At 42.3% G+C, this 18571-nt stretch overlaps 1 protein-coding gene across 16 annotated transcripts in view; it reads left to right on the forward strand.

The window, feature by feature from the left end:
- RAD51B (RAD51 paralog B) overlaps window positions 1-18571 on the forward strand; it is a 682004-nt gene that overhangs the window by 50379 nt on the left and 613054 nt on the right. For all 16 annotated transcript variants that reach the window (XM_070065140.1, XM_051826348.2, XM_070065142.1 and 13 more), the window contains exons 6-7: window positions 1781-1900; window positions 3233-3416. In XM_070065140.1, the coding sequence (XP_069921241.1) occupies window positions 1781-1900; window positions 3233-3416 (304 nt within the window). The remainder of the gene's footprint in view (window positions 1-1780; window positions 1901-3232; window positions 3417-18571) is intronic.

The following is an 18571-nucleotide window of genomic DNA, read 5'->3' on the forward strand; positions in this document are numbered from 1 at the left end:
AAATTTATATACTTCCGTCAGATTTTCAGAATTTGCCTGTTTTGCCTCTGTCAATGACAACATATTTCATCTTGCTTTTCTCGCTCCCCTCATGGCCGTCTGTTTCAGTCTCTGTGCCTCTTGCAAATACTTCTGACTGGTGTTAGATCCATTTTGGTTTTTTTTTTTTTTTTTTGTTACACATGTTTTGATATTGTTTCTTGCTCCTTTTCTTGTTCACTATACTGACTTTTTTTCCTTTTCATATTAGTCAAAATATACTTTCAAAAAGTTGTTGATTGGTTCTCTTTCTCTTCTCTTTTTCTGTTTTAGAGCTTTCCCTTTAATTCCTGATGATAGCATTTGTAAGGAACTTATTTTGTTTATCTTTTTAAAGTTCTCAGCCTCTTCTTGGAGCTCTATTTATGCATTGAAAAAACACTGTTCTTTTGTACTGCTGTGTCTGAATGGAACATAAAATATAGGATGTTTTTAGTGTTTACAGTCTCTCCTCCCAGTCTCCCTGCGATGGTTAAGTACTAGGGCTGATAAAATTTCATTTTAAATGGGAAACAGTTACAATCAAAAAAATTTTTTTAACCGGAAATGATTGAAATTTCTAATAAGGCTCTTTGTGCCTTAGACTATGGGTGGCAATCCTTACTTTGTTTCAGCCCATTGCTCCCCTGCACCTGTTCAAGGGTACTTCAGAAAGCTTGGGGAAAATAGAATTAAAATTGTGAAATCCATGGCGGGGGGGAGTCTTCAAAAATGTGTATTATGAAGAAACAATGCATGGATCACAACATTTTTTGTACCAAAATAAACTTATCTTATTCCATTTTCCATGAATCTTTTGAAGTACACTTAGATTAGTTTTAGGTTTGAGGGAGCAGGTGTTTGGCCTAATGGGTAAGATGCATACATCCCACAACCGCATTAATTCTCTGCTTCAGCTTCATGCCAGTACACTCCCTGGGAGGCAGTGGTAATGGCTCAAGTAATTGGATTCCTGCTTCTTATGTGCGAGTCCTGGATTGAGTTCCTGCTTTCTGGCTCTGGTTCTAGAAGTTGTGGGCATTTGGGGAGTGAACCAACAGATAGGAGCTGTGCATGCATGTGTGTGTGTGTTTGTGTGTGTGTGCACGTGCGCGCGCGTGTGTCTGTCTGTCTCTGTCTTTCAAATAACAACAAAAGATTTAGGTCTAGCCTTGAGGCCAGAATTCACCATTTAGAAAATGCTTTTTTTGTTTATAAGAAATAATTGGATAGCATTCATTTGCTTAGATAATTTTCTGTTTACTAAGAAACTACTGAGTAGCATTTATTTGTCTGAATTAAGTTTTAATTGAGAAAGCATATTTTTCTGGAATGAGTCATGGAGACTTATATGATTATATAATTATATGTGATTATTAGATATATGATTACTAGAAAGATAATAGACCGTTTTTGTTTAAATATGCTTTTTGTTGAAGGAAATAGAAGTGATTTTCTTATTTACTAAATACATGTTGTGGCTGCTAGTCAAAATATAATTTATGAAAGCCATACTTATTCTCAGAGCTAAGTCTTGGAGACACTGTTGCTTGCTCTTAGGTGAGAGGCCCCAAGCCCTTGCTGGACTCATGCTCCAAAGGCAACCCTCTGTTAGTGCTCGGGAAGGAGGGCCCGTGTGCGAATCGGGCAGACTAAGCTCTTGTCCTGAAACCTGCTCCGTGCTCAAATTCATTAGAGCTTTGGCAGTGTGGCCCTAAATATCATTGATTGTTTCCATTTGTGCTCTCTCTCCCTCCCCCAGACTGATTGAGATAGCAGAATCCCGTTTTCCCAGATATTTTAACACCGAAGAAAAATTACTTTTGACAAGCAGTAAAGTTCATCTTTATCGGGAACTCAGCTGTGATGAAGTTATGCAAAGGTATGCTGTTTCAGATTTTGATGTTTCAGGAAAAATACTTTGAAGATAGCTTTCAGCTTTTGAGTAAAAAAAGTATCCTGACATATTACATGTACAGGAAATAATTATTTCCATATTCTTGATTTGCTGTAGCCTTTTGATTGAAGTGTTTCTTTAAAAATGAAAAAAAGATGAAATGAAAAAATGTTTTCAATTAAATATTACAGTGGTATATTTATTATATGTTGATCTATTAACAAAGTACCTCAATGTTTACCAGCTTAAAGTGACACACATCTATTATCTTGCACAGTTTCTGAGGGTTAGGTACAGGGAGTGGCTTACCTGGGTTTTTCTAGTACAAACTCACTCAAGAGGTTACCCTCAAGCTATTTGTCAGGGATGTGGTCATCCCAAGACTTGATAGGGGCTGGGGTATTTATTTTCTTCTCTTTCTAAAATTTATTTGAAAGGCAGCATTACAGAGACAGAAGGAGACAGAGGGAGAGAGAGAGAGGGCGAGCTCTTCCAACCGCTAGTTCACTGCCCACTTGGCCATGGTGGCTGAGTCTGGGTCGGGCTGAAGCCAGCAGCCTGGAACTCCATCTGGGCCTTCCACATGGGTGCCAGGGGTCCAGGCACTCAGACCACCTTCTGCTGATTTCCCAGCACATTAGCAGGGAGCTGGATCAGAAGTGGAGCATCCAGGACATGAAGTTGTGTTGGCATGAGGTGCCTGTGGTGACTTAACCCGTCGCACCACAATGCTGGCCCTGGCGCCAGAGCTTTTCTTTCCAAACTCACTCATGTAGTTGTTGCAAGGCCTGTATTCCTTGCTGGCTGTTGGCCAGAGGTCTCTTCTTCACCATTCCACTGAATGACAGCATAGCAACTTGGTTCCCTGAGAGAGTGGGCAAGGAAGGAGTGCCCAGGATGGAAGCTGGAGTCTTCTATGGCCTACTCTCAGAAATGGTGTCACGTGTTAGTGGGCACTCGGACCAACTCTGTCTGGCCCAATGTGGTAAGAGACTGTTCGAGGATGTGAACTGACAGGAGGTTGGAGGAAATGGGGGCCATTTTGGAGACTGGCTCCCACAAGCAGTTTAACTCTACAGTTGGAGCTTGAGAAGTACAGAGGAATCATGGAATTCTGAAACTACATGAAAACACTTTGCTCTATTTCTGCAAGAGTACACTTGTGTACAGGAGCTGAAAATAAGTTGTGTTTACTGAATTCTTGCAATCATTCCTGTAACTTAGGGAAGAACATTTTGTTGTTTAAACCTGTGCAATACCCTATTTTTCTACTGTAGCTGAGATTTATCTATCATTTTACACATTCTGCTTTTATAGGATCGAATCTCTGGAGGAAGACATTATTTCGAAAGGAGTTAAGCTTGTGATTATTGACTCTGTTGCTTCTGTGGTCAGAAAGGAGTTTGATACACAACTGCAGGGCAATATGAAAGAAAGGAACAAGTTCCTGGCCAGAGAAGCTTCCTTACTGAAGTATGTGGCTGAGGAGTTTTCCATCCCCGTAAGTTTTGCTTCTTCCCTGTTTTTTCCTTACACTTCTTTCATGTTAAATTCACTGACAAACTCTGTTAAGGGAAAACATAAAACAAGTGTTTTTTATAAGTAGTGGTTTAATTGCTATTACCCAGTATCACCATCTTCTTAAATTAGACCACCTGCTGAGATTCTTTTATCCTTTTCATAATTTGAACCTGGACAGATTTAAATGTTGTTTTCAAAAGTTCCTAAATTACTTTTTCTTCTTTCTCGTTGTTTGCTCTTTGTATATATTTTGTATCACATTGAGGTGAACATTAAATACTGAAACTCCAGCAATTGCCTCGGCCTGTTTCCAAGCAGCTTTTTGTTTACTGCAGTAGTTGTTGGTTTTCCAAGTATTCTGAGGTGGAGCGGCAGGGTAACTGTGTTCAGTGCTGTTTTGTACACAGTGGCATTTGGTTTGCTTCAGATGGCCAGAGAAGAACCATTAAGGGAGGTTTGGTATGGTCAGTAAGAAAACCTTGGAAGACTCTCTTGGCCTGGCTTTTGCTAGCAGGCATGTGGTCAGGAGGTCTGAAGAGTTGCTGGTGTGTGAGCTCCGAGACTCGAGCACTGTCGGGCTTTCAGTTGCAGCTGTGCCTCGTCTCAACAGAAGAGATAAAACGTGCTTGTGGTTTTAGAGTTTTTACACTTGATTGTGGAAAATTAAAACCTTGATCTTTGCAACATACAGAATGTGTAAAAATTGTGTAAACTATCACGCAGCCTTTGAGACTTGTAAAGCCGGGAGAGAGGTCAAGGGGAAAATGGGGCATATGAAAAGTTCTACACATCTTCATGTCTTTTTAATTCATATTTGGATTAAAGGGCAGTGTTGTAAAGTTTATCTTGGATGATGCTGATCTCAGGTGACTCCTCTTCCTGAGCAAGGAAGGCTCTCTGCCTTTTGTTGTTTTGAATAGAGCCACCTGAAAAAATAAGTACCTGGTATTCTTTTTTTTTAGTCTTTTCCTTTGCTTTTCTATTTATAAGTGCAGAATATGCTATTGCTTATATAACAACTTTGTGGAATTGATTTTTTTGTGACCAGTAAGTATTGCATTTAAAAGGCTTTTTTGAAAACTACTTCCTTTAGGAAATGTCAGAATTTTCCTAGTCTAATTGCCTCATTTAAATGAAATATCATGAACTTTCAAGTTTTGGTACTATATTTTGAATAAGTGACTTGAGATCGTGTGTTGTGTTCAGGAGTGACTGACCCGGTGCCTGCTTGCGGTTCCTCAGGCACCCCTGCCTCAAGGGGTACTTGCTGCTCCTCCTCTGGCTAGTCCTGCTCTCAGGTCTCCTTCTAGTGAGGAATTCCCGACCACAGAAGCACTGACCGTGCCGTGCCTCTCCGCTCTGCTATTGTGCTTTGTGGTTCTCCATCACAGGTTCACCCTCACGTGTCGTATTTGTGAGTTTATTGTTTGTGTCCCCCTTCCCGTCCATAGAGTGATTACTGGGACTCGGTCTACTTTCAGTGCCTAGCAGACAGCAGGCATTCACTAAATAATGCTGAATGTATGAACTGCAGACACTGCTTTTCTCTTTGATATTGGGCCAATCTTATATCTATTGGTACTAAACTTATTATTTTTTCAAAAGTCATAGTGTGTGGTTTTAAAAATTTATTTGTGTGTGAGAGAGACATTAACTGTTTGATTCACTCTTTAAGTGCACAAAATGGCAGGGCCTGGGCTGGTACTAGATCCAGGATCCTGGAATTCAGGTCAGGTCTCCCACATGGGTAGCAGGGACTGAACTACTTGAACCATCACCACTGCCTCCTAGCGGCTATATTGGCAGAAGATGGAATCTGGTTATGGTTAAAACCCAGGGAGTGTGATGGGGGATGTGGATGTCTTAACCACTAGGCTAAATGCTGGCTTCTGTGAACTCAGTTTTTAGTATTTGCGTTTCGCCCTAATTTTACCCTGTATTCCCTGAATACTATTTATCTTAATAGTAATAAAATGTAATTTTAGGTGGCAGAATGTTCTTATATGTGAACTGTACTCAGATTATACTGGCATCTTATAGGAAGAAAAAGAGGCCAGCACTGCGGCTCACTAGGCTAATCCTCCGCCTGCGGCGCCGGCACACCAGGTTCTAGTCCCGGTCGGGGCACCAGATTCTGTCCCGGTTGCTCCTCTTTCAGGCCAGCTCTCTGCTGTGGCCAGGGAGTGCAGTGGAGGATGGCCCAAGTGCTTGGGCCCTGCACCCACATGGGAGACCAGGAGGAAGCACCTGGCTCTTGGCTTCAGATAGGCGCAGTGCGCCGGCCGTAGCGGCCGTTTGGGGAGTGAACCAACGGAAGGAAGACCTTTCTTTCTGTCTGTCTGTCTGTCTGTCTCTCTCTCACTCACTGTCTAACTCTGCCTGTCCAAAGGAAAAAAAAAAAGAATAAAAAGTATCCTAAAGATATTTAAATTTGGAAAAGGCTTTAGAGATCTGCGCAGTAATCAGAGAGCGAGTCAATAGAAGAGATTTTGTCTCAGTCTAGCAAAACTATGAGAGGTGAACGTCTGATGGCCTCTGGGGACCGGGTGGGAAGCTATGCATTCCAGCTCGCTTTCTGACCATGGATCTGAGATGGTGGAGAGGACCAGGATCCTGCCTGGCATATTGACACCCTCCAGCTCTCTCTCCATTCAAATAAGAGTAGGGAATAAAGCCACCTTGGGTGATGGATAAGTACTTTTTTGAATTTTTAAATTTCTCTACGCTGGACATGAAATACCTATTATTATGGGTATTATGGGAAAGAAGCTTGAAGCCTAATTTGTATTTAATTTTGCTTGTGATGATGTATGTGTTTGCATACTCATGTGTGCATATTTATTTTTGTATGCAAGCATGCTTGCATGCATGGAGATTTCAGCCTCTTCTCTCAGTGATTGACAGAATTGGTAGATAGAAAGACAGTAAAGATGTAGAAGACCTGAATTACATAGTCAATACATTTGAGCTAATTGACTTTTTTTTTTTAAAAGAATTATTGATTTGGGCCGGCGCCGCAGCTCACTAGGCTAATCCTCCGCCTAGCGGCGCCGGCACACCGGGTTCTAGTCCTGGTTGGGGCGCCGGATTCTGTCCTGGTTGCCCCTCTTCCAGGCCAGCTCTCTGCTGTGGCCAGGGAGTGCAGTGGAGGATGGCCCAGGTGCTTGGGCCCTGCACCCCATGGGAGACCAGGAGAAGCACCTGGCTCCTGGCTCCTGCCATCGGATCAGCGCGGTGCGCCGGCTGCAGCGCGCTGGCCGCGGCGGCCATTGGAGGGTGAACCAACCGCAAAGGAAGACCTTTCTCTCTGTCTCTCTCTCTCACTGTCCACTCTGCCTGTCAAAAAAAAAAAAAAAAAAAAAAAAAAAGAATTATTGATTTGAAAGAGGAGTTACAGAGAGAAGTAGAGCCAGAGAGAAAGGGAGGTCTTCCATTCCACTGGTTCACTCCCCAAATGACCACAACGGCCAGAGCTGAGCTGATCCGAAGCCAGGAGCCAGGAGCTTCTTCCAGGTCTCCCACATGGGTGCAGGGGCCCAAGGACTTGGGCCATCTTCTACTACTTTCCCAGGCCACAGCAGAGAGCTGGATCGGAAGTGAGCAGCCAGGACTTGAACTGGCACCAGTTTGGAATTCCTGCATGCAGGTGGAGGCTTTCACCCACTACGTCACAGTGCCGGCCCATTTTTATTCCTTTCAAGTACACATGGGATCTTCATTAATATAGACACATTTAAAATGTTGAAATGGTGCAAATGTTGACCATCAGCGAATCAAACTATAGATCAATAACAGTAGAAAATATTTGAAATTAGACAAGCCTTCTAAATGATCCATGTGTTATAGAATAAATTGCAAAAGAATTTAGAAAATATTTTGAAGCAGGTGAAAATGCAACATCAAAAATGTTGCGATACAGAAAAAGCAGTGACTAGAGGGGAATTTGTACAATTAAATGCTTATCATATAAAGGGAAAAGATTTTAAATTAATGATTTATTTTCTTGTCAAAAGCAGAAAAGAACAAATTAAATCAAAAGTAAGCAGAAAGAAGGAAATAATAAATTCAAGTAGACATTAATGAAATTAAAAACAGAAAAACAATAGAGGAAATATATGAAATCAAAGATATATAGAAAAAAATCAATGCAATTCATAAAACTCTCCTCAGATTTATCAAAAATAAAAGGAACAAATTTGCAGTATTAAGAGTGAAAAGGGGGATATTATTATAGACCCTACAGACATTAAATGGATAGTAAGGGAATGTTACAAAAAACTGTAGTCCAGTAAGTTTGATACTTTAAATGAAATATACAAATTCCTTGAAAGACACAAGCTTCCTAAGTTTCCTGAAGAAGAAATAGATAACCTGAACAACCCTAAATCTGTTAAGGAAATTGAATTTGTAGTTAAAAACCTTCCCACAAAAGAAACTGTAGGTCAGAACGGCTTTACTGGTGAAATCTAAACATTTAAGGAAGAAATAATACCAATTCTATAGAAATTCTTCCAGGAAATTTACAAGAAAAGAAAAACTAGAGGGCCAGCAGTGTAGCACCGCAGTTAAGCTGCTGTTTGGGTCTCTTTCATCCTTTACTGGTCTGGCTGCTCGCACCCTTGGGTGCTCCATGCCTCCAAGCTAGATTCTGGCTAATGCACCTGGCGGCAGCCAATGCAGCACATGGTGGCCCTTGCCAGGCTCCTGCTTTGGCCGTTGGGGGCACTGGGGAGTGACCCAGCAGATGGAAGATAGATGTCTCTCTCTTGCTCTCCCCTCTCCCCCATCCTTTGTCATTCTGCCTTTCAGACAAATAAATAAATCTGTAAACTAAGAAAGAAAAACTATCGACCAATCCCCCATGAGTATAAACACATAAATCCCTAACAAAATATTGGTAAATCAAATCTTGCAATAAGTAAAAAGGATAATATATCATGACCAAGTGGAGCTTATTTCAGGAACACCAGTGTTGATTTTGAATGCAACATTCAACTATAAAAATAAAAAAAATTTAAAAAGTCTCCCATCTGACCATATGATCATCTTAGTAGATGCAAGAAAGAAATCAATGAACAGAATTCAAAATCTACTCATGATGAAAACTCCAGCAAACCAGGAGTAGAAAGGAACCTTCTCAACCTGATAAATGGTATTTACAAAATTCCTACAGCTAGCATCATATTTAGTGGTGAATTATTGAACACTTTCTTCTTAAGATTGAGAACAAAGCAAAGATGCTCCACTCTTACCACTAATTAACAGTATACTATAGGTTCCAGCCAGTGTAATATGGCAAGAGAGAATTTAAGTACATGCACATTAGAAAGGAAATAAAACTATCTTTATTCACAAACAATATGATGTTCTTCGTTCAAAATTCCAGAGACTGTATAAGTGATTTTGTCAAGATTGCAAGATACAAGTATCAATATATAGAAATCAATTGTTTTTTCTGTGTGTGAGCAAGAACAATTGGGAATTGAAAACAGCTACTGTAAGAGCACTAAAAGATGAAATATTTAATTATCAATATAATGAAATATATGTAAGATTTTTATGTCTCAGGAATCTTTCTTTCAGAAATATATCTACCAAAGAAATGATGGCATATATCCACACAAAAACCTGTATATAAATGTCTACAGTAGGTTTATCCATACTTATCCAACACCAGAAACAACTCAAAGGTGCGTCAACTGGTGGAGTGGATAGAGAAATTGGTATTTGTACAATGAAATATTCATACACTGGAATGCTACTACTCAGCAGTACAAAGAAACAAGCCACTGATGTAATTGACAGGGATGAATCTGAAAAGTATGATATTAAGTGAAAGAAACCAGACTCCAATGGCTGCATTTTGTATGATTTGTTTTATGACACTGTAGAAGAGGTGTAACTATGGAAATTACAGTCAGGGCAGTGGCTGCAGGATCTCAGGGTCAGAGGATGAGGGCATTGGTTACAAATGAGATGGGAATGCTCATCGTTCTGATTGTGGTGGTTACAGTGTACATCAGTTTGTCAAAACTTGTTTTACCGTACTCCCAACGAGGATGTTTTTGTATTGAACATCAGCTTTACCTCAAGAAACAAGAACAAAAACCAAATAGAGGAGTGGACGTTTGGCTTAGCAGTTAAGGTGGCGGGTAAGGCAAGCATGCCCCGTTTTGATACGTCACTCTGCTCCTGACTCCAGCTTCCTGCTATTGCAGACCCTGGGAGGCTCAAGTGATCGGACTCCTGCCACCCTGTGAGGGGCCTAGATTGAGTTCCCTGCTCCTGGCTTTGGCCCCTGGCCTGGCATGAAGTAAACTAGCAGATGGCAGCACTCTCTCTCTTAACTGAATAAATTAAAAAAAAATTTAGGAAGCAAATGAAACAGTGAATGCTAGATGGATCTCTTATGATTCTTATTTATTCTCTGGCTTTAATTCTGTGTAACCTTGAGGAAAGGAAAATTGCCAAGTTTATTTACACAGTGACTTTATTTTCAGCAGTTCAAGGTTTGTCCTACCAGTCTTCCTTTGGAAAAAAAAAATTACTATTGTCTTTGGAATTTGTGTGACAATACCAAATTGTTGAAGGTTATTCCACGTTGTATCATAATAGCCTGCTTCAAAATTAATTTCAAAGTTTTTTTCCCCAGTGAGTTATAGAAGCAGTAATTTGCTGAGGGCTCATATATAGGTAAGAAGCATTGTGTAATTGTTCCTGATCCTCTTGTTACTTATTGCCTTTTTTAAACTCTTTTTTTCTGTTTTCTTTCTTAACCAATATTTTTGTTGATGAAGGTCGTCGTGTTTGGGCAGCTTGCAGACGCAGTGAGCACAGTCAAGGCTGCTGGAAACACCATGAGCCTTAGTGAAGACACTGAGGCAAATTTTAAAGACCTGGACTGTTTTGTTTTCTCCTCCAGAAGTTAGCCAGAGAGTTGTGTCTGAAATGCGTGCCTGCTTTCCAGAGATGATTTATCTGCTGCAAGCATCCTTTCTCGAGGTTGAAGAAGAATGCACCTTCAGGCTCTTTGCTTTGTCTTGTCTTCATTGGTGGTGACAAGATGTTATAATCTCAGTCAAGATTTAGATCTAGAGACTTTATTTGATTGGCTTTGTGGCAAGTAAAAAAAAAAGAGCTCTTTGGAGTAGTTTATATGAGGAACACTTTTTTTGTTTTTGTTGTTAAGCGGGGTAGGGAAGATGTAGTGTTAGCACATAGAATTCTGTGTTTTCGGGACTTTCAGGGCCCCCACAGTCTTCAGGTTTGCATCTGGCTGCCATAGATGGTTTGGATCCTTCCTCAGAGTTCTGAGATGTGCAGGCACTGACTGGGGGAGCACACCGGCACTTACTTGAGTCACATGGGAGTGAGGCAGGGCTCTTTTCCCTGTCACAGTTTATTATACTCGTTTATCTTTTTAGAGCTTTTTCTGATGGGCTCACATTAAGGAGTTACACAGCTTTTCCTTTTATGATGTTTGTGAAATGTTTGATTTTCAGTGTATTTAACATGTTGATAAAGTTCAAGGATACTTCAAAAAGTTCACAGAGAGTGGAATGAAAAGAAAGTTGATTTGACCACTGATTACTAAAGTAGGTTGTGCATTGGGTGGACCTATAATACTACATTTGGTAACTAGAACAAAATGTTAGAAATACCTTTTTTTTTGCAAGAACCAAAAAATATTTTATCCTCAACTCTTGAGGATTGTTGTGCTAAATAATTAAATCACAGGGAGACTCTGCCTTGCCTCTGAATGAATGAAAGGACAGAATTGATAAGGCAAAAATTCTTTCTACCCTTCTTCCCCTCTTTTCCTCTTAAAGATGGAATGTAAATGTAAATCCTCTTCTTGGAGACAGCCTTTGTCACCCCAAAGACAGCACCAGCAGAATACTCCAGTAGATCTTAGTCCATTGGTTTCTTCCCATAGTTTTAGTTTTCTTACCTATAAAACCCTGGAACTGCTCTTTTTTTTTTTTTTTTTTTTGTCTTGCCACTCCTCTAAAATTTATTGGTTTTTGTTAAAATACTATTTTTTTTTTTGACAGGCAGAGTAGACAGTGAGAGAGAGAGACAGAGAGAAAGGTCTTCCTTTGCCGTTGGTTCACCCTCCAATGGCTGCCACGGCCGGCGCACCGTGCTGATCCGATGGCAGGAGCCAGGTACTTTTCCTGGTCTCCCATGGGGTGCAGGGCCCAAGTACTCGGGCCATCCTCCACTGCACTTCCCTGGCCACAGCAGAGAGCTGGCCTGGAAGAGGGGCAACCAGGACAAAATCCGGCGCCCCGACCGGGACCAGAACCTGGTGTGCTGGCGCCGCAAGGCGAAGGATTAGCCTAGTGAGCCGCGGCGCCGGCCAAAATACTATTTTTTTAAAGATTTATTTATTTATTTGAAAGTCAGAGTTATACACAGAAAGGTGAGGGAGGGGGTGAGGGAGGGGGAGAGGGAGGGGGAGAGGGAGGGGGAGAGGGAGGGGGAGAAAGAGAGAGAAAGAGAGAGAAAGAGAGAGAGAGAGAGAGGAAGAGAAAGAAAGAAAGAAAGAAAGAAAGAAAGAAAGAAAGAAAGAAAGAAAGAGAGAGAGAGAGAGAGAGAGAGAGAAGAAAGAAAGAAAGAAAGAAAGAAAGAAAGAAAGAAAGAAAGAAAGAAAGAAAGAAAGAAAGAAAGAAAGAAAGAAAATCTTCCATCTGCTGTTTCACTCTCCAGATGGCTGCAATGGCCGGAGCTGTGCTGATCTGAAGCCAGGAGCCAGGAGCTTCCTCCAGGTCTCCCATGTGGGTACAGGGGCCCAAGGACTTGGGCCATCTTCCACTGCTTTCCCAGGCCATACCAGAGAGCTGGATCAGAAAAGGAGCAGCCGGGACTAGAACCAGTGCCCATATGGGATGCTGGCGCTTCAGGCCAGGGCATTAACCCGTTGGGCCACAGCACCAGCCCCGTTAAAATACTATTTAAGATAGAGTTCTGGGCCGGCGCCGCAGCTCAATAGGCTAATCCTCCGCCTTGTGGCGCTGGCACACCAGGTTCTAGTCCCAGTCGGGCCGCCGGATTCTGTCCCGGTTGCCCCTCTTCCAGGCCAGCTCTCTGCTGTGGCCCGGGAGTGCAGTGGAAGATGGCCCAAGTGCTTGGGCCCTGCACCTGCGTGGGAGACCAGGAGAAGCACCTGGCTCTTGGCTTCAGATCAGCGCCGTGCGCCGGCCATGGTGCGGCGGCCATTGGAGGGTGAACCAACGGCAAAGGAAGACCTTTCTCTCTGTCTCTCTCTCTCTCACTGTCCACTCTGCCTGTCAAAAAAAAAAAAAAAAAAAAAAGATAGAGTTCTGATCCACTGCCTTCAGAGAGTTGCTTTTCTCCCACATGTTGTACACTGCGTGCATTATTGATCTTCCTTGTTTTTCTCTTGTTAATCTGTCCTGTGTTACAGGGATCTGTCCTAGCTATGAATTTATGAGGGTTGAGAAAAATCATGTAGTTCCCTGCTTCAACTTTTTATATTATACTTAAGCATTTCTATTTTATATGTATTTTTACTGTATCAAATATATTAGAACTGTAGATACAAATATACATTCACACACACTAATAGTAGACTTATATTAGGAGTATTTTTTTTTTGGATGTGTGATTGTAGTAGTAACCATTGCCCTTATTCACAGAATTTCAGGTAAGTAGAGCTTTTTTAAATGTCATTGAGACTTTCTGTCTCTTAAAATCATGCTGTGCTAAAACCTACCTAAAAGACAGTTTTTACTTGCTGAAGGGTTTTGGGTTATAAGAATTTTCTCCTGAAATCAGGCAGCTCTGAGTTAGCAGAGTCTTCCACTTCCTACCTGCACTTAATTACTTTTCTGCTTCTCAATTTCATGATGTATAAAAAGGGGATAATAATGCTTAAAACTGTGGCATGGCACCCGTTCCTGAATAGAGGCTTCAGGTGTTAGAGGACGATGTTTTAAAGAAAAGTGTTTGTGCAGGAGTGGAAGCTGGGTGGTCCTCTCAAGTACACGTAGCCTCATATACGCCTTAGCGGGTGATTGATTCAGAAGAGCTGTAAGGGACGCTTATGTCCAATAGTAACTGTCTCACCTCCCTTCAGTATTTTGTTGCCCACTTGTTGGTTTCTAACTTTCAGGTGCTGGTGAGGCTAGTCTCATTTTGTTCTATTAGCTCATCTGGGCCAGGGGTCAGCAAATGTTTTCTGTACAGGGCCAAAAGAGCAATATTTTAGGCACTGTGGGCAGAATAGTTTCTTTGGCAACTACCTGGCTTTGCCCTTGTATTGTGAAAGTAGCCATAGGCAGTTTACAAATGCAGGAATGTGGCTGTAGTCCAATAAAACTTTGTTTACAAGAGCAGATGGAGGGCTGGGTTTCACCCATTGGCCAGTCTGCCAACCCCTGTCTAACCCATCTACTTTCTCTCTAAACTCAGGATCCCATAGTTTGCTACTATAAAAGCTCAGAACCTTTAGAAATTAGAAAAAGAGATAAGAAAGGAGACTGTTCATAAAAGCAGTGTTTTCTCAAACTAGTTTAAGGTACTGACCCCTTTTAAATGCTAATCCTTGTGGACCGTGTCGCTCCCCGTCTTCGTGGAGGAACGACACAGGACCCTGCGCCGTTCCTTCGTCTGCTCGGCCCTCCCCGGGCTTGCTGCTGGTTCTTCCCGGGTTGGCTACTGTCCCTTCCACCTCCGTGGAAGGGCGGTTCCCCCTGCCACATTCCCCACTTCCGCGGGGGAGCGGCACACCGCCGGCCGGCTCTCTCGGGGGCTGCACAGGTGTTCTCCTTAGATGTTCCTGGTGCGTGCCGTCTCTCTCCTCCTTTATAGTCCTCTTCCACCAATCCCAACTCTGCTACCCACACGCCGAGTACGCTGCTCTCCTCCAATCAGGAGCAGGTCCCACAGTTTATTGGTTGAACTGGAGGCAGCTGTGTAGAAGCTGTTTCCCTTCTCAGCGCCATATTGTGGGAAAGCAGATGCATAGAATAAGTCTTAATTCCAGTAACTTAGTCTAGTCCGAGTTGCTCCCAGTTGCTCCCCACAGACTGCATTACTGACTTCACTTTATTATAATATCACAGAAATATATGTAGCTAATAGCTCTTTATATTAAGTCTTACATACAAAATATAAAGGTGGGTTGCATTGATTAGCAACACAGTACTATTCAAATATATTGTTAATTTAATGTTATGGATGATAATTTGCTAAATTAAGTGATTGCTTATAATATCTGACAGTTTCTTTCCAATTTAATACGTCCCGACTATAGTTTCTGTGATGACTCGGCTTTCCCATCTCCTTCGTCTATTTGAACTACCATGAAGCTTTCTTCTGCTGGGGAAGGGTGACGGCGTTTGGACCTCTGTGGCAGGAATCCATTTAAATTTTAAGCTCACTATTGCTCTTTTCTACGTGAGTCCCTGACAGCTAAACAGGCACTGACTGATACTTGGTGGAAAACAGATATAATGATATTTTTTGGAAGTTTTTAATTATGTACTGCTTGTACTAATATTTTGAGGCTCTCAGTAAAATGAAAATATAAACTTAAAAAAATTCTTAGAGAATTTTATAGGCCTTTGAATATGTTCAGATTGGTGGTTGAGGAACATAGTTGTAAAGTTTGGTGGAGTCCTTTTCCTCAAGTTTATGGGGATGTATGAGGAACACTTTGTTACTGGGATAGAAGATGCTGAACTTTTGTCTTTTGAAAGCATGTTCACATTAGTGTTGGAAAAATAGTAGGCTCTGAAACTGTTTAGAGATACTTGATGAAAATAACATAAGAAAAGAGTCAAATATGCACATCGCCTGTATAAAATAAATTGTGGTTATGGTTATAATGCCTGTTTATCATTGACTTCTAATTACCATATATAGAACAGTTATTATACATATTGTAAATTACATTGTATCAGATTAAAATAATAGGATTTTCTTGCCAGGAAGGACTTTAACGATAACTTAGATTAACCCCTTCATTATACAGATGACCCTGAGGCCTAAAAGTGACTTGACTTATTCAAGGACACTTCAGCCTGCAAGAAGATAGATTAATGTGTAAATGCAAGATGTTGTGGATGCTTTTCTGCTGCAGAAATTATTTATTCTCAGAGACCTACAGAGCAATAGTGGACTATAAACTTTTTATTTTTTAAAAAGATTTGTTTATTTGAAATGCAGGGTGACAGAGAAAGAAAGATACACCTCCACAAACACATAACACAGAGAAATCTTTAATCTACTGGCTCACTCCCAGTATGGCTTCCAGGGGCAGGATTGGTCCAGGTCAAAGCCAGGAGCCTGGAACTCCATCTGAGTCTCCCAGTTGGTGGCAGGGGCCCGAGTACTTGAGCCATCTTCCTCTGCTTTCCTGGGCACATTCGCAGAGAGCGGGATTGGAAGTGGAGTGCCTGAGACTTGAATCAGTGCTCCAATATGGTATTTGTTTTGTAGGCAGCGGGTTAACCTGCTGTGCTGTAATGTCAACTCCCATTTTTATTTTTTAAAAATGTTTATTTTCATCTACTTGAAAGGCAAAGCGACACACACACACACACACACACACAAAGGGGGAGAGAGAGAGATTGTCCATATGCTAATTCTGTCCCCAAATGTAGCCACCAGAGGTGGGCCAGGCTACAGCCAAGAGCTAGAAACTCCATTAGGGTCTCCCACATGGATATCAGGGCCACAAGCAGTTGAACCAACATCTTCTGCCTCTCAGGATGCATTAGCAGGAAGCTAGATTGGAAGTAGAGGTGCAGGAACTCAGATGACCCTCTGATACAGGATGTGGGCATCTCAAGTGGCAGCCCAACCCACTGTGCCACAATGCCTACCTCCCTTTTATTTATCTTTTGACACACAGTAATTGTATATATTTATGGGGTACAGTGTGACACTTCAATACATGTATACAGTTTATAATGGTGATATATACATCAGGGTAATTGGCATATCTGTGACCTCGGATATACATCATTTCTTTGTGTATTGACAACATTCAAAATCATTAATTGTTGTCAATCATAGTTGTTCTACTGTGCTGTGTAACATTAGAAGTTATTCTGCCTGTCCAGCTGCACCCTGTACCTGTTGATGATCCTTTCTCCATCTCCCCCACACCCTTCCCAGGCTCTGGATAACCACTATTTTATTTTCTTCTTTGAGATCAACGTTTTGGCTTCCACATATAAGTTGAGAGCATCTATGTTTGTCTTTTAACACCCATATGTCATTTAACATGGTATTCTCTAGTTTCATCCATGTTGCTGCAAACCACAGGATTTCATTCTCAGTGACTGACTGATATTTTATTGTGTATATGTACTGCATTTTCTTTACCCGTTGATCCGCTGATGGACACCTGGGTCGATTGCATATCTTGCCTATTGTGAATAGTGAGTGTGGTGCTCGTTGACATACTAATTTCAGTTACTTTGGATATACTCATATACCTGATAGTGGAATTGCTAGGTTGTATTGTAGTTCTATTTCTAGGTTTTTGAGGAGCTGCCATACTATTTTTCAAACTGGTATATTACTTTACTTTCCCACGAATAGTATGAGAGTTTCCTTTTCTCCGCAAACCTCACCAGCATTTGTTATTTTTTTCTGTTTCTAATAATATTCATCCTTAGTGGGGTGAGATGGTATCTCATTGTGGTTTTAACATGCACTTCCCTGATGATTACAGATGTTGAACGTTTTTCAGGTACTTGGTTGGCCTTTTGTATCTCTTCTTTGGATGACTGTCTTTGCAGGTGGCCCCGATTTGTTTGATGCAGTTGTGGGCTGTGACGTTTGTTTGTGTCTAAGGGCTTTGCAGAGATGGGCTGCACTGGTAGACCCAGATAGGGTACTTATCTGCAGGTCAGGGCTGCCCAGGTGACTTCAAGAAGACTCTGGGGACCTACCTGCTTAGGGAGCTGTGCCTAGCTTCTTCTGGGGCCAGGAGGGGGTGGACGGGACGAGGCATCTGCATCTCAAGGCCTCAGTGGGCCCAGCTTTTTCTGACAGAGGCTGCTCAACTGTTTCTTCAGGCCACAGGAAAGTGGCAATGGTTGTTTCTTGCTTTCTGAGGTCCTCAGTGGTTCAGGCCATTCAGGAAAGTCTGCTTGGCTGCTTCCAGGGTTGTTGGAGGGCTGGGGAGGCCTGAGTGTCCGCTTCTCTGGGCCTGCACGAGCTGAGCTGCTTGGATTAGATTGCGTGGGTTTGTTCTGGCCCTAAGGGTTGGTGGCTTCCTGGGGTGAGGGTGCTGGTGGGCCATGTGACTGCTTCCAGTGAGCAGAAAGTGGGCAGGGCTGCCTACCTGTTTTCTAGAGGGTCTCCTTAGGGTGAGTCGTTCACCGAGCTGCCTGGGTGCTTCTAGAGGCCAAGAGGATGAGTGAGGCCACCCTGGCTGGTTCACAGGACTAGGTCAGCAGAGCTGCTGGGGCAACTGCCCAGTTGCTTTATAGGACCTGGGTTACAGGACCTCCAGGTGGCTCTGTGCAGCCAGAGGCTGGCTAGGGGAGGGCGCAATGTAGGCTGGGCTCTTTCTCTGGGTAGAGACATGGGTGTGATGACCTGGCAGCTGTGCAGACTGGTCTTACTTTGCGCAAGGACCCCAGGGTTCTCCTGTGGTAAATGCTTCAGCCTTCTGTGGTATGGGTGGGAACTGTGGGGGGCCTCTCGCTCACCTTCCCTCACTGAGTGAAGACCCTCTCGGTTCAGGGCTGATCTGGAAAGATGGGACAGTAGATGGGGTGTGCCTAGTTCCCTTCCTGATAAGACCGTCCTGTACCGTTGTGCTCTGAGTGTCCCTGCCACATGCCCCCTGAACTCCAGTGCAGGGAAGGAGCTGTTGTCTTCCCCTAGTTTTGGTTCTTTGTTGTGGAGGGAAGCATGCCAGCACCTCTGTCTTAGCCAGGATTGTTATCTCTGCCTCTCTGATTCCCAAGATAATATATAGGAATTAATAGCTAATAAAATCGCAATTAAGGCTTGTGAAAGTATACTTCCTATCTAAAGCATATTTATATCCATTTAAATATTTTTAATTATCTTTTTAAGCATAATTTGAATTTTTTATGCTTGCTGTTGTAATGCTTCCATTCTGGGGGCTAGTGCTGTGGCACA

Source organism: Oryctolagus cuniculus, chromosome 20 (genome assembly GCF_964237555.1).
Source record: "Oryctolagus cuniculus chromosome 20, mOryCun1.1, whole genome shotgun sequence".
Taxonomy (NCBI): Eukaryota; Metazoa; Chordata; class Mammalia; order Lagomorpha; family Leporidae; genus Oryctolagus; species Oryctolagus cuniculus.